The sequence below is a fragment of the Podarcis gaigeae genome (genome assembly GCF_964106915.1).
Source record: "Podarcis gaigeae genome assembly, chromosome: 1".
In the NCBI taxonomy this organism is placed as follows: Eukaryota; Metazoa; Chordata; class Lepidosauria; order Squamata; family Lacertidae; genus Podarcis; species Podarcis gaigeae.
The window spans coordinates 77,531,152-77,544,306 of NC_139678.1; the positions used below are offsets into that span (position 1 = coordinate 77,531,152).

General features: G+C 41.0%; 1 protein-coding gene across 2 annotated transcripts in view; it reads right to left on the bottom strand.

The window, feature by feature from the left end:
- The window catches only part of EPS8L2 (EPS8 signaling adaptor L2), an 84,830-nt gene that overhangs the window by 56,675 nt on the left and 15,000 nt on the right, over positions 1-13,155 (bottom strand). The window contains exons 1-3 of one of the 2 annotated variants that reach the window (XM_083756794.1): positions 6,478-6,666; positions 1,612-1,675; positions 954-1,009 (exon numbers count right to left, since the gene is read on the bottom strand). In XM_083756794.1, the coding sequence (XP_083612920.1) occupies positions 954-1,009; positions 1,612-1,655 (100 nt within the window). In that variant the 5' untranslated portion in view covers positions 1,656-1,675; positions 6,478-6,666. Of the gene's footprint in view, positions 1-953; positions 1,010-1,611; positions 1,676-6,477; positions 6,667-13,155 lie in introns of those variants that run through there. The other variant, XM_083756793.1, reaches the window with a different exon arrangement.

Genomic DNA, 13,155 nt, shown 5'->3' on the forward strand with positions numbered 1-13,155 from the left:
TCTGACAACGAAGAATCTGTTCGTCTAAGGGACCTCCTGCCATCTAGAACGCTATCGCTTGCAAGCCCATTCTCTTTTACACATTTGAAAGGATGTGAGTTATTTTGAAGTTACACAATATCTAATTAAGGACCATAATCCATTAAACTGCTAATAACAGCAAACATTTCTGTCTTAAGCTGGTCTGGGAACTCATACAGTTTAAAGAGTTCATTTTAACTCCATAATAAGTACACTTCCAGAGAGTCTGATGCTCAGCTAATACTGTGGTGGCAACCGTCAACACTCCAGCCATACCACAGGCGAAATGGTGGCAATATTAATGTAAAACAAATGGTTTTTATTTTTAAAAATGCTCTCAAGGAAGGTGTACAGGAAAGTGTTATGGTCCTGCTTGGCAAATCCACAAGAATGGAGGAAAACACTGGCTTGAACAGAAGAAGAGACTGCAGAATCAGGCCAGCGGCCCATCCTTCTTAGAGTGGCCCACAAGGAGCCTGTGGGAAGCAGCAGCGCTCTCTCCTTCTGCAGTTTCCAGCAACTAGTGTTCAGAAACGCATTGCTTGCAATAGTGGGGTTAAAGCATAGTCACAATCACTGATCATACCCTGACTGTTATTTATGCCATGTCACTTCCCAAATACCAGTGAGTTCCAGAAGTAGCTGGTTCAGGAATGTACAGGGTTACTTTGAGAACAGAGGGCCTCGGAAACCTGCTGCAATCACAAACCTCTGACCCCTATAACCCTCCAGTGTTGCTCCAACACCTTTCAGAGCAAACAGAAACACTCCGCGCAATGGCAGTTTCGTGACTCACTGTAAAAAACCAACAAAGAATATTACTTCCCCACATCGTAAAGTTAATTCTCACTTTCCAACACACAAAGCTGGATCTGGCATGCTATACTGTCGCAAAATTTATTAATGTAAGAGTCTGAATTATAAGAACTTACCATATAAATCCTTTGCACTCATTTTGGCAGCTCCATCTGCTTTCCCCATGCTACCACTGCAAAAGGAGAAAGCAACTGTTAAGAACAAGCCAGGGTTTACGATGAGAGCAGATTAAGAGCAAGTGTAGTAAATGGACTAACAGAGTCCTGAACAATGTTCAGTCCAGTTCCCCAACCCATTTCTACATAAGAACAGGAACAGACCTTATATACTTAACTGATTCTCCCTCCCCGTGTTCACTAATTCACTAATCTGAGAGTTCCAATGATTATTTGAATGTGGGATCTCTCCTAACTCTGGATATTGAAACACTTTCATCTTGTAGGTTCAGTACTCAGGGTAAGGCGTAAAGGAGATGCTATGTTATAATAATACTCCTGTTGTAAGTCCACTTCATCGGATGCATAAATGAACATGCATGTCATAGGAAATGACAGCTCCACAGTACCACCACCCACCCTCTGAAAAGGTGTCACCTGCATATAGCCTTAGAGCACTTTTCTTGGAAAATGGGAGCCTTGTATACTGTAAAAGAGAAAGCAAATGAGGGTGGGGGGAGGTGGACAGGCCTATAAGGCTCTGTCACATCTCATTTTCTCTCTCTTTTACTAAAATTTGGGTGGGGGGTGAAGGTTGCTTAATCTTTAGGTTTCTTACTTTGCAGAGCCTGGATGGCTGCTTGTTGATCCTTTGTGGCTCATATTGCTTTCAGGGCATTCACCTGTAACAGATAGGAATGGTTTAGTTGAGACTGAGGAACTACAGGCATTTACATTTCATTTACTTATTTGCTTGATGAGAGAGAGAGAGAGAGAGAGAGAGAGAGAGAGAGGAGCGCTGAAGGGAAAATGTATCTTTATCAGTGCATTCTGTCTCAAGAATCTGATGAGGAGCAGCAGATTTGCTATAGGGGAGTAATATATTCAGGGCTTTTCCCCCAGCTGGAGCTCAGCTCCGGCACCTCTCAGGTGGGCTCCATTGCCATTCTAAGAGAACAATGGAGAAGTTAATAGTGAGTTCCGATACCTCTTTTTCTAGGAAAAATAGCACTGAATATATTGTCTACTTGTATATGTGTACCGAAATCAAATTTTAGAAAGTGGTCACGAGTTTCCAGTTATCTGTCCTTCCAAACGGAAGCTAAACTCACTAATTTCTGCTTCCGGAACGTCTCCCTCTCCCACACTGTATTCCAGCCTCAGTTATAGAAATATTCTTAAAAAGTGACAGCAACTTTGTTAGAGGTAAATAAGGTGGCTAAGAAAAAGAGTTCATGTTCAAATGTATTATGTTTTTCATTTACAGTATCATTATTGGAACTGCAGCTCAGTGACAGAGCAGACACTTTACAGCAAAAGGTCTCAGGTTCAATCCCCAGCCTCTTGTTGTAGGGCTAGGACAGACCTCTGTCTGGAATCCTGGAGAGCTGCTGCCAGTCAGTGACGACAGTATTGAGCTAGATGGAGCAATGATTTCACTCAGTATAAAGCAGCTTCCTTTGTTCCTACTTTACAGCCATATATCACAGTGATCCAATGACATGACTAGCCCAGGTATTTCAGCTCTGAGGGCAAGAATTCCATAATCGTAATTTTACGGAGTGCAGGCAGCACAGTTTGGCACACCGCAAATTGTTGATTGAAATGGCACACGGATTTTAATTATAGACAGTGTATGCATATTAGCTATGACTGCCCACTTAATGGTGCAATTTTGATGAAGCTTTCCCTCAGTGTAAACAAGTTGGGCACAATGGAAGTCAAGTTTTCAAAGGCTTTTTGCTTGCTACAACAGTGTCCAAAATCAATCATGCATGGGAATGGCAGGATACTGGTACACATCTTCTTCCAATTTCTATACAGCTGTTCCAGTTGTTTTGTAAAATGATATTTTATTATTCAAAAGCATGTGATCTTTGAACTCATTGTTATGGCCTATTTATTTTCCATTCACACTGGTTTGTTTGCTGGGTGTTTATACATCTTCCTGTTAATCGTTCCTCCCTTCCACACTTCTGAATGCATTTCCACGTCACCTTTCTAACCACAAAAATTTAAAGTTTCTTTTTGAGATTGGATTTGTTGCGCTGGTGCTTAGTTCCTGGTATGTGTTTGAATTCCTCCTGTTTAGGGAAGTTTTGAATGTGTGACATTTTAATGTATTTTTAATCTTTGTTGGAAGCTGCCCAGAGTGGCTGGGGAAACCCAGCCAGATGGGCAGGGTATAGATATTATTATTATTATTATTATTATTATTATTATTATTATTATTATTATTAATACTACTACTACTACAGTCATACCTTGGGTTACAGATGCTTCAAGTTGCATGTTTTGGCGCTTGCGCATGCGCAGAAGCACTAAATTGCCCTTTGCGCATGCGCAGAAGCGCTGAATTGTAATTCACGTGTGTGCAGATGCGGCGCTGCACATTGCGAACGTGCCTCCCGTATGGATCACGTTTGCAACCCAAGCATCCACTGTACTACAAAATACTGACAGTCTGGAGGTGATATTGCTTTGTTTACAATAATTTTGAAACTGGCCTCTATGGAATTAAAGTGGACTTTCTCAAAAATATTATTATTAGTACAAATGGTGATAGTGAAACTAAAGCTGAATGGTGTCTTTGAAGAAAAAACACAAAGGAGCTTAGCAACACCAAATTACAGGCTACTATTTTTAAAGTTACATTTTAAGCAAATATTTTTAGTGGCAGACGTTTAAACTAACAATGCCATCTACAAATACATAGTAACAAATTTATTTAAAGGCAATACATTCATTCTGATACACCTCACATCAGTCCCAAGACTTGAATTGACTTCAGAGAAACCAACAATGAATGAGTAGGAGGCTAAATTACAGACGAAACAATGGTTATTTCTGAGGTGTCATAAACATAGTAGGCAGGATTCACCTAATGAGTCCCATAAGTGCAATTCTGTGCAATGAATTCTACTTGTGTAAGGGGTCTTCCTCCCTCCTCTCCTTGCACATGTCCTGCAATATTGGGATTGGGAAAGTGGCGATTATTCTGTCTGGCAAGTTGAAATCACAAGTGTGACATCGAATTTCTCCCAATATGATAAATGCAGCACTGCCCATAGTCCTCCTGCTATCTTCTCTGCCTATGGGTTTATTCCCATTTCATATTGCTGCAAAATCTGTTTGACCAGAGATGACAGTGGTACAAAAGAAATTAATGTATGCAGCAGGGTGAAAAGGATTTGAGTGACTGTCATACCCACCTTCAAGCTTCACCAGCCTAAATAGACCAAAAAAGGACACAGAGGCCTACTCTATAATTTATGCTAGAACCAGATGTTAAACTACCTGACACCTGTGAGACAATGCCATGCTATTCTTAGAAGCTTGTTAATGAATTCAGATTGGAGAAAATAGACTGGGGGGGGGATACTAGGAAAATACATTTTTAAAGCTAGAAAGATCAAATAAGATTTCTAACCTGAGCAGATGCATGTTTTCTAAAGGTAACCAGGTTACAAAACAAAGCAATACCACAAAGGAAGAGAAACTGGCTCCAGTAAAGAGGTACAGCCTCCTTTCAATAAAGCTTTAAGGGTTAGGATAGCAAGCACGACAGTCTATAGAACAGCTAAACATACCCAAGAGGCAAGTGGGGATACACAGACACACAGACACACAGACACACAGACACACACACACACACACACACACACAGCCCTGTTCCAGGTTAGTGCTGAGAAAATGGTAGTGTCAGTTGATTTGAATCAACTGATCAAATGATCTGAATTTTCTCCTCATTCCTCCCTCCCTCCCCATCTTTTGTTAAATCATTTCTCCCAAAGAGGTGTTTGTTGTGCCTCACAGCAACTCTGTGGGAGGAAAACAGGCTGAGAGCTAGCCAAAACCATGGAAATTTTTGAGTAGCAATTTCCAAATACATAACAAGGAAATAATATGAATTTATTAGGATTCAACAACCGGTGTTTCAGCTTACCTAATCGCTGTGCCATGCTGGCTCTTCAAAATGAGATTATTATTATTATTATTAGACATACAGTGCCCTCATCTGCATGCAAAATATGGCTTAGCACAAGTGAGTAAACATGTGGGCTTTCAAAACAGAGGTTGTGGCTGATCCCCACAGACTTTATGCTGCTGCACTGCATGGAAATCATGTTACTTGAACCAGGCTCACGTGTAAGCTCTCACAGAGAAACAACAAGCCATGACACACTATTTTCAGATGATGTGCTAAACCAAACCATAGCTTAGTACAGAGCAGCAACATGATGACCAGGGAAAAGCAAAGCAGCTGCAATTTCTCCAGGAGTCCACACGTTGGCTTATTTGTGCTAAGTCATAATTTAGTCTAGCATTACTTGTGAACTGGGCCAGTGTTGGACCAAACTTAATGCATTTTCAGAATACAGAATTGGCATGTTGATATATTTGGAGGCTATGCTTTTTTCAACCAGTATAAAGCAACATCTATCCATGTTAATACTGTATTATACTATTAATACTGCTAAAAATACCCAGAAATATATGTGTGTTTATGTAACTAATGCTTACCACCACTATAATTACCCAAATTTATGACATATAGGCAAGGTGTAGGCAGAGGGACAAGGAGTAATCTAGGATCTGTCACTGTTGCTGGCACTGAGTTCATCTCCCACACCAAGATCATTGTATATGTTTAGGTGGTTCAAGCCTTGCTGCATCATAAAGTGCCAGCACTGAGTTCCCTTTCGTTTCCTTTTGCTCAAGGCACCTCAGTCTCCTGGAATCTCTCATTGTCTGCTTTATGGGTGTGATCAGTTTCTTCATGTTTCAGAAGGTGAGTGTGAATGCTTCAAATCTAAAGTACACTGAGTAACCTGATGAGTATATGATAATTCGGATCCCTCTCTTACCATCTTCATCTGTAGTTATACTTCCAACATTTGGCGCTTTATACTTTAGAGAAAAGGAGTAAGAGGAGACATGATAGAGCTGTACAAAATTATGCATGCGGTGAAGAAAATGGATAGAGTTAAATATTCCTCCCTCTCAAAATCAGCATGGGGACATTCAATGAAGCTGAACGTAGGGAGATTCAAGACAGACAAAAGACATCTTCATGCTATGCACATCACTTCTTTGCTTTCCCTGTGCCTTCAACCACTCCCAACCCCCCAAACTCCTATTCAATAAGCTGTCATCTATGCATGAGCAGTGGTCATCTCCCATGTACACACCTTAACTGATGTAAAGTTCTGGAGAACTCGGAAACTTGCACATTATTTTGTACCATTTTATCAGGACAAGTATAAGTTACTTGTTGTTTACTGTTGTAACAATTGTTTTCTCAAAATTTATCTTCTGTACCATGACAATAAATAAAAACAGCATTAAAAACAAACAAACTGGAACTATAGTTAAAGTCCATAGAACAGAACAGCCGCTCTCCTATTCAGTTTCTTCCATGACCACTCATTAAAAGAAAACCACACCATGGAAGGCAACTTCCACACAAACATACAAAATCTACCTCACATGGCAATCCAATGCTTCTCTTTGACTGGGAAAAGAGAAAAGAAGAATTTGAGCAACATGCATACAGGGGCTGCTCCGAAATCAACAACTGATTCAATGATGCAGCAGAAGCAGAGTGTGTTACTTCTGGTTTCATCCTTTGCTGGTGGAGAAGGCTTTTGCAGAGAAACTCTCAGCTCCTCTGAGGCTTTCCTACATGTTTGATGCTTTAGATAAGAATGTGAGAGTAGCAAAAGCCTAATAATACAAGGCTGTCACTGGACACTTTAGCCATTAGATAACACATGACACTGTCTTTTCAATTTAAGAGGATAACAAAGCTCCCTCTGTTTGGTTTCCAGTTCCTAACATTTCTCAGAGTTAATTCAGAGCAGGAGGGAAGTACTTGGATAGCCATTTAAAGTGGGAAGCAGCATATTAATTTACCAGCTTAACTGGTACCACGTGGATCTAACCTGTATTCCAGGGGTGGGGACCCCATGGCCACCCAAATGTTGTTGGACTACAACTCCCAACATCCCTGAATACTGTCCATGCTGGCTGGGCCTAATAGGCATTGAAATCCAACAACATTTGGAGGGCCACAGGTTCCCGACCCCTCTGTAATACTTCACTCCAGCTACACTGGCAATTAAGGGAATAGCCCAGCTTTCCCAATCCTGACACCTGAGTCTAGACTCCTGCTTTCTGCCCCACCTAAAACAATAGGTGCACTGCAACACAGACATGGTAATGCTGCAACTCCAGGAATGAAATCCATCAGCGAAAAACCACAGACTTTTTTTTCTCCTTCGTGAGGAACAGAGGAACGCAAAAGTTCACTAATCTGTAAGAAGAGTGGTATTCATAATTCAGCAGCAGGCCAAGAGCATTTATGGAGCCTGGACCAACAAACAGGAACCTGGACGTCAGACAGGAAAAGAAGGGTGGACCCTGCTTCAAAATTTGAAGCCAGCACACCTTGTTCTTGAACATAAATTTTTCACATTGCAGACATTCAGAAGAAGACAAACATGACGCTAAAAATAATGCAGCCTGATCAGTTGAGAGACACCGGATACCTGCAGCCAACACCCCCATGTTCAACTAAATCTAATATGCAGGTCAGAATATGGCTGATAATGCTAGACAAAACGTTTAGCAAAAAGGAAGGCATTATATCGGTATCCATATGAAGAGAAAAATAAGATAAACAACTATTTCAGATTCAGGACCTCGTCATGCTATCGGTGAGCTTTCTCTCTAGAGCCACTAACTGCAGTATTTGGAAACCAGAAATAAATCATTATCAGTTGCACTTTTGGATCAGACCAAGCACCTTATTTGCAAGCACCCTATTTGCAACACTAGTCAGTCAAGTGCAAGGATGTGAAGGCAACAAGCCCTTTTCTCTATAAAGGCCATCCAGCTGATTGAGTACCAAATCCGGGCCTAAACCCAAACTGGGATGGATCCAGATAATCAGTCTCATCCAGGAATGTCTGTAGTTGTTCCACTATGATCCACTCTACCACCTTCCTCAAAAAGGGAGCATTTACGACTGAGCAATAGTTATTATAAGTTGGAGTAAGAGTAGAATTGTTCTAATTTATTCCTTGCATTTCACCCCAAGGTATCAGGGTGAGTTACAACAATTTAAAATGCAAGCTTAAAAACCTACAATTGCCTCCAAAAATAATTTAAACATGCAATCACAAAAAATAGGGTGGTTCCTAAAATATTGCTATTACACTCCGTTGGGCCCAGGGCTGGTTTTCTCAGGAGTAGACACACTACCACCTCCTTAAGGTGGCAGGCAGCATCCCCTCTTGTAAGGAAGCATTCACCACTCCCTGGACCCCCTGCCAATCCCCCCCTAACCCTGCTTGATTTCACTAGTTATGATGGGCAGGGATTGAGAGGTCACATATTTAGGACATATCCTGCAAGCACCCTGTTCCCAATATCAGGCATTGTAAAGTGCATCTGACCCCACAAAGCTGGAGGAAATGTCGAATTTAGGTACCTCAGCTGGGACTGGAACCATAACAGTGGCATCTGAAACACTGTGGAGTTAAGCAACTTTAGTCTCAAAATGATGACCCAGGTGACTGATGACTGGTGAAGCAAATGCAATCCTGTACATGTCTACTAAAATGTGAGACCCAAGCGGGTATAGGATTTCAACCTTAATGAGTTCAAAATCCAAAACTAAAACACTGACAATCACAAGAGTGAGGGAAGCTCTAGACATGCCAATAGCTGCAGCCACAGTTTATATGAAATTTTTAGTGTAGTTGGAAGAAATTGGGAAGTTCATTACATATTGTATTTGTTACAGGCTAATCCCAAACCAAGAGCACAGCCACAATTTTTGGGTCAAAATGTGAGTTTAAAACAAACAAACAAATAAAACATTTACCTGAGCATGCCTGGGTAAATTTACCTCCCCAATCAAATAATATATACAGAACATAGCTACTGCTTGTGGTTCGTTTGGAAACAATTCATGAGCTGAGGAGAACCAGGTAACATGACAAGCCAGGCTGTGCCTGGTTTCCTCTGCCACGGGCGGAGAAAGGGGTGTGTGGTGGATGCAGCCCCCCTCGGGTGTCACCTGTGAGGGAGGGGTGACATTCCGCGCTGCCCCCCATGGATGCTCACCGTGGGCAGCTACCCCCCCCCCCCCGTGTACACACTCTGGGTGCCAGAGCAGCTAGCTCCGTCTCTGTCATCTGCACTGCATCAGGAGTGGAGGAAAAGTACCACAAAAGCTTTTGAGCAGCATACACATAAAACCATAGATTGTTATAAACCAGGGGTCAGCAAACTTTTTCAGCAGGGGGCCGGTCCACTGTCCCTCAGTCCTTGTGGGGGGGGACCTATATTTTGAAAAAGAAAAAAAGAACGAATTCCTATGTCCCACAAATAATCCAGATATGCATTTTAAATAAAAGGACACATTCTACTCATGTAAAAACATGCTGATTCTTGGATCATCTGCAGGCCGGATTTAGAAGGCGATTGGGTCGGATCCAGCCCCTGGCCTTGGTTTGCCTACCCATGTTTTAAACTATGGTTAATGTGACATGTGAACTAAGCCTATGTCAATAAAACCCAACAGAAATAAACAGGGTTTTCAGAAACTGAACAGTTTTCAGCATCAAAAACATTCATACTAGTAGCCAAAGGGGAAAAAATGTGAACGATTGATGGAACAAAAATACCCGCTAGTCACTCAGCATGAATGAGTGTATAAATAAACCAGAAGAAAAGATAAAAATAGGCAGTATCTAGAAATCTGCTGGAGGAAAATTGTTCCAAAAGAAGAGGGATTAGGGTTTCTCACACTCTGTTTCTCAGTTCAGCAGACCACAGAAGGAGGTCGTCCATACTTGCAGATATTTTTGGAAGTCTGAGCAAAAGTAAACAAATGGGCTTCATATAAAAGCTGGCTGTCATTTTCTGGGATGAAAAAGACTCTGTAGAAGAAGAATTGCCATATTGAAATTGTGTGCAACATGAGTCATTTACTTTTGGTTTGAAAAAGAAAAGAAAAGAAACAACTTCACTTTCCTCAGCATGCCTGGGAATAATGCAGCAGCAGTTTGGAAAAGATTTCATAATGTTTTCCTCTTGCCCAAAGCTGTTCAAGGTTTGGCTGTGGAGCTTTTCATTACCTCCCTCTAAAACTGTGACTAGTGAAATCTTTCGCTTCTTTTGACATACACAAACCTATTGCAAGGAACACAGCAAAGAACTTTAGGAAATGCTATGCATTTTGGATGCAGGCAGAGCTCAAAGGTTGCAAGGTGAGAGAAAGGAATAGGATGAAAAGCTGCAAGTCTTCTTGGTGCAATTTCTCTGGCCATATGTCCTGCTTTTTTCTCTTCACCACTATTGCCACATGCACCTCAAATCCCCTATTACAGAAGCAATTTTAAGAATATACTGCATTTATGTCATTGCATCTATGTGCCCACTCACCAGTCATACTCATTTGTCTCATTCACAATGAAATTCCTACACAGATATCCTATGTGATAATCCTGCAGATCTGAAATGTGCTGCTGCATGTAAATACGTCTTAATACCAGTAAATCAAACATGACGACAGCAGCCGTGTAGCACAGTCCGAAGTATTTCATCAGAAATAAGTCCTGCTGAGCCTTGATTATTGATTAAAGCTCTATATAAGGCATTAATAATATAATTGCTTTATTAACAGCTCTGCAGCAGATAACAAAGCTCTGAGGCAGCGTTTCTTCTAGGGCAGGGGAAGAGAGAGAAAATCTGGAGGCAGAGTTGCACTTTAGGGGACAATGCAGAGTTAATTTATTCTGCCTGAATGCACTGTAAGTGCAATTAAATGCAGGCATGGGAAAACTTTGCCCTTCTCAGTTTTGCTGAACTATTAATCCCAGCCCCAACTAGCATGGCGAACAGACAGGAATGATGGCAGTTGTCGTTCAGCAACATGTGAAGAGCCAAATGTCCCCTGGATTTGGCCTAATCCCATAATAAGTGTACTCGGAATTGAAGCCTCAGTTTTCTTAATGCCATTCAGTATTGCAGCAATGGAATCATAATATGATTTAGAAGACATATGAAGGTAGCCTCGTTTAGAGAAGTTTTTAATGTTTGATGTTTTATTGTGTTCTTAATATCCTGTGTGGAAGCTGCCCAGAGTGGCTGGGGAGGCCTGGCCAGATGGGCGGGGTATAAGTAATAAAATTATTATCATCATTATTATTATTTACTTGTTTCCCACATATAAAGTATCCTTCCAATGTTCCATGTTCATAAGTCTGTTTATTTGAGCTCCTGTCCATTTTTCCTCTTGAACCGCTTCAGCATCGCACAATGAAGGGGACAAGCAGTGAAGTTATGACAGATGAAAAGGTTAGTGGTACAGTCGTAACTTGGAAGTTGAACGGAATCTATTCAAAACGTGGCTTCTGATTGGCTGAAGAAAGCTCCTGCAGCCAATCAAAAGCCGCAGAAGCCCCGTCGGATGCTCGGCTTCTGAAAGAATGTTAGAAAACTGGAACAGTCATTTATGGGTTTCGATTGTTCAGGAGCCAAAACGTCCGAGTTCCAGGGCGTTCAACAACCAAGATACGACTATAATGGCAATGGTGAGGGGGTATTATGATCTTTCATTTAAAAGAAAGGGGATCAAATACCACTTTCTTGCAGGAAGTGTTTTGCCTGGGAACATAAACAGCAGCAGACCAATCCCATCTCTCTTCCCAAACCTATTTGTATCATTAGAACTTCTGGGTTACCTGGAAGGTGGGTGTTGTGTATCGCACATTGCCAACTAAAAGGTTTGGGATCTTTAAAACACATCTGAAGCACATTCAATTCTGGGCACTGTGGTTCACCCCTCACCGAGTTACAATTCCCAGCAACTCTTAACTAACTACAGCACCCAGAATTCTTTAAGGGGGAAAATGTGCTTTGAATATACTGTACTTTAGCTGTATATTGTGTATGCAAATTAACAGCACCTCAAGTGTAAGTTACACATGTCTGCTGGAGCCCAGGTCTTGCTCAGTAGAGTCAGGAAGCTATCTGGGCTACAGTGCTCACATTAGGAAAGGAAAGGACAAACAGAACATTTATAAGGCAAAATATACGCCAAGCGAGTAACCCCTGTAAATAAGGGTGAAAGAAAGAGACCTAAAGAAGGCTCAGTGTGGATGCTGTGTTGTTGTTGTTGTTTTTTAAAGCAAATGAAAATTTGAAGCAAATAGAGGCTTGCTGTGAGATGTGGAAATGCAATAAAACGAGCGTGAGCAGTACAGAAGATTCCTATACCATACATGTACCCTCTGTTTCGGGGGCATATTGCTAGTTATTTTACAAATGTAGACAGGTCAGTAAATTCCTCTGCCTAATGCTTTTCAAGCAATACTAAGCTTCCCAAGCTTTATGTAATATTTAATATACAACATTTAAGTAGTCACACCTCTCACTGCATTATAGTATTTGATATACTATAGTTATTTTTGTAGATTAAAAATAATGGCTCCGATGAATGGAAGGGAGGTAAGTGTTTTCTTTTAGTGGTAGTCACTTCACCGTGCTAATTAACTCTATATGCATTAATTAAAACATATATACATGCATACACACAATCTGGCTTTCAAGTTTCGCTCCACCTATTATTAACAATGATGCAACTGCTAAGAGTTTGCCATTGGCAGAGATGCCTTGTGGACATGAATGAACTCAGCTTTTGGTTGTCATCCCTTATTTGTTATCTGATTCCTGAAATTATATGTAAAGCTTCTAATAGAGACTGTAGCTACAAGGTAATTGAATTTAAGTTTGCATCTCTTAGTACAGACCAGACACCAGGACTAAATAAAATAGACCACACTGAATTCTCAGATCAAAAACATTATAAGAAAGACGGGATGGAGTGGAACTCCAATGACTCTAACAAGCAACAAACACTAAAAAACCCAACAAGATTAAATTATAGGAAATAAATGGGGGGGGAGCCATATGATCTTAAAGAGAGCATCAAAGGGAAGGGCTGGATGGATTTATGCTCCAACTGCTCTATCAGAACTCTTTAAATAATCTTCCTGCTCCTTAGAAACAGAACTTGCATAAGAGTAAGAAGCACATGACCAAGGCTGTATATTTGTTTCAACATTCCTTCCTCAAAGCACTGGAACAA